General features: G+C 56.0%; 1 protein-coding gene across 1 annotated transcript in view; it reads left to right on the forward strand.

The window, feature by feature from the left end:
- Window positions 1-522, forward strand: part of LOC118656077 (ectonucleotide pyrophosphatase/phosphodiesterase family member 7-like) — a 38,552-nt gene extending 38,030 nt beyond the window's left edge. Inside the window, exon 6 of the mRNA XM_036308853.1 lies at window positions 453-522. Within this exon, the coding sequence (XP_036164746.1) occupies window positions 453-522 (70 nt within the window). The remainder of the gene's footprint in view (window positions 1-452) is intronic.
- Window positions 523-2,593: the final 2,071 nt, after the last annotated feature.

The following is a 2,593-nucleotide window of genomic DNA, read 5'->3' on the forward strand; positions in this document are numbered from 1 at the left end:
TACTATGGTACTAACTATACATGTCCTTTCACTCCTCAGAGCAGCGTTTCTCAACCTGTGGGTCGCGACCCCTTTGGGGAGCAAACGACCCTTTCACAGGGGTCGCCTAAGACCATCGGAAAACACATATATAATTGCATATTGTTTTTGTGATTAATCACTATGCTTTAATTATGTTCAATTTGTATCAATGAAAATACATCCTGTATATCAGATATTTACATCACGATTCATAACAGTAGCAAAATTACAGTTATGAAGTAGCAATGAAAATAATTTTATGGTTGGGGGTCACCACAACATGAGGAACTGCATTAAAGGGTCGCGGCATTAGGAAGGTTGAGAACCACTGCCTCAGAGGAAAGATAATTAATCGCTATTATGTGTGTTCATAGAGTAAGCCCTGTGTTTATGAGTTTAACTGACCCGTTGTCATTGGTTTTCTACTGCAGGCAGCACACCGATCAAAACAGCGGAAGTGAACCAGGGCACCTGACCGAAATCCCGAGAGTCGCCCTTTAGGACCAAGTCTCAAATCATAGTGAAGACTCATTGTTGTGTCGCTGGTGACCCCATCTCCGGACACTGTGACTAGGAGGATTTTGCAACATCTCGGGACCCGAACCCAGGAGTTCCATGTGAAGACACAGCAATCGCCACAGCGCACCTTCTTGCTCTAAGTCAGCGGTTCTCAACCTGTGGGTCGCGACCCCTTTGGGGGTCAAACGACCCTTTCACAGGGGTCGCCTAAGACCATCGGAAGACACATATATAATTACATATTGTTTTTGTGATTAATCACTATGCTTTAATTATGTTCAATTTGTAACAATGAAATTGGGGGTCACCACAACATGAGGAACTGTATTAAAGGGTCTCAGCGTTAGGAAGGTTGAGAACCACTGCTCTAAGTCAACAAGTGTTGGGAGAATGAAAGATAAACCACTCTTGTGCCAGATCCTGTGCTCTCCTGGTTGTGGAAAAAGCACAACAGATATGAGAGAATAAACGCATTCAGTTAGAATGAATTCTCCTCTCTAGTGCTCAGAGCTGAACAGGGCTCCTGTGTCGCTCATCCGAAGGGGGTGAGGAGACTTAATCTGTCCTCTCGTCTGCCTTCTGCAAATTAGCCCTCGAGATGCTTCTAAGCAGAGTTGTGTGAGAGATTTGTGAAGTCAGCCGTGCAGACTTTGAACACGGTTCAAACTCCAGGGGCAGCGCTGGGACGTGGGGGACTCTGCCCTGCCTTTCACTCCAGACGCGATCATGTCACACAGAAGTCATTATTGTTTAATCTCCCTCCCTATGCCCGCCTCTGTGCCACTCCACAGCACCCCAGAGCCCCCTTGCTCTTCTCTCAGCGCCTTTTTCCTGCACAGTCGGCCTGGCATAGAATGCCGTCATGCTTCTGCCTGTGGGGGCGACGATAACGTCACTGGCCCCTTCCCCCAAGAGCCCCTGAGGCCCCGGGAGCAGGGACCACTCCCGGCTTTTCTCACTGCGGCATCCCCAGCGCCAAGCACGTGAGAGCCTACTCAGCATTTGGTGAACCAACGTCCCCCTGGGGTTAGGGACTGACCCACAGGCTGGGGGAGCGAGAGCTCCGGCCTTCCGTCGGAGGAGGCCATGGAGAGGACGCGACCTCCGGCGGACCTGCGAGCGCCTCTCCCCTCCCCTGCCCTGCCCGCCGTCCCCAAAGTGGGAGCGGGGTCCTGAGAGAACTGTGGTGAGGGACCACCCGGAGTGGGCACGGGCACGACTGACCCGGTCAGTGCCTCTACGGAAACTTAAGATTTCTGTGGGGAGCGCGGAGGCCTTCTCCTCTCGAGACTCCCCAGACAAGACTCTTCATTAAATTTCCTTATTAAACCTGCCACCTCACCATCTGGGGTGGTCTGCCTCTCTCCCGTTTCTCTTCGCCCTCCGTGTGCCAGCCAGTTTGCAAAACAACACCCTGACATAATACCCTTTTCCAAGGAGGGAAAGGGCGGCCATGGCCGGAGCCCACGGACCCCGGGCCTGAGGAGGCACCCCCTCCAGGGGCATGAAGGGCGGTCAGGGAAGGTCCCTTTTGCCCATTCACACAGAGAGGTGGCGCCAACGGGGACAGGTCTAGGTTAGGGAGGCGGGGGCTGCCCCCGACAAAGAAACCCTCGGGAAAGTGCGGGAACAGCAGAATGTTTACCGGCATCTCAGCCTCAGGGGACGCTCCCCGGGGAGCGCTCGCGGAGCTGCAAAGCTTTCGTGTGGCGCCAAACCCTGGCCCCGCCCCGCCCCGCCCGCGCCTGGCCCCGCCCCTTCCCTGGCCCCACCTCCCAGGTCTCAGCTCGCCAGAGCCGCCTCCCGCACCGCCTCCAACTTTCCCCAAGTCCCACCTCCCAGAGCCCGCAACGCCCGGACTTCCCGCCCAAACCACACCCAGGGACCCAGCATCGCCTAGCCTCTCCAACCAGAGCGCGAGCGCGCCAGGCCCCGCCCCCAACCCCGCCCCCGCCCCTCCGGCCTTCTCTGGCCGCTTCAAGCCCCGCCCTCGGCCCCGGCCAGTCGCCTAGGCTGGTACCGCCTCCTCCGGGCACCTCCCCGCTTCCGCCCC

Source organism: Myotis myotis, unplaced genomic scaffold (genome assembly GCF_014108235.1).
Source record: "Myotis myotis isolate mMyoMyo1 unplaced genomic scaffold, mMyoMyo1.p scaffold_m19_p_5, whole genome shotgun sequence".
Taxonomy (NCBI): Eukaryota; Metazoa; Chordata; class Mammalia; order Chiroptera; family Vespertilionidae; genus Myotis; species Myotis myotis.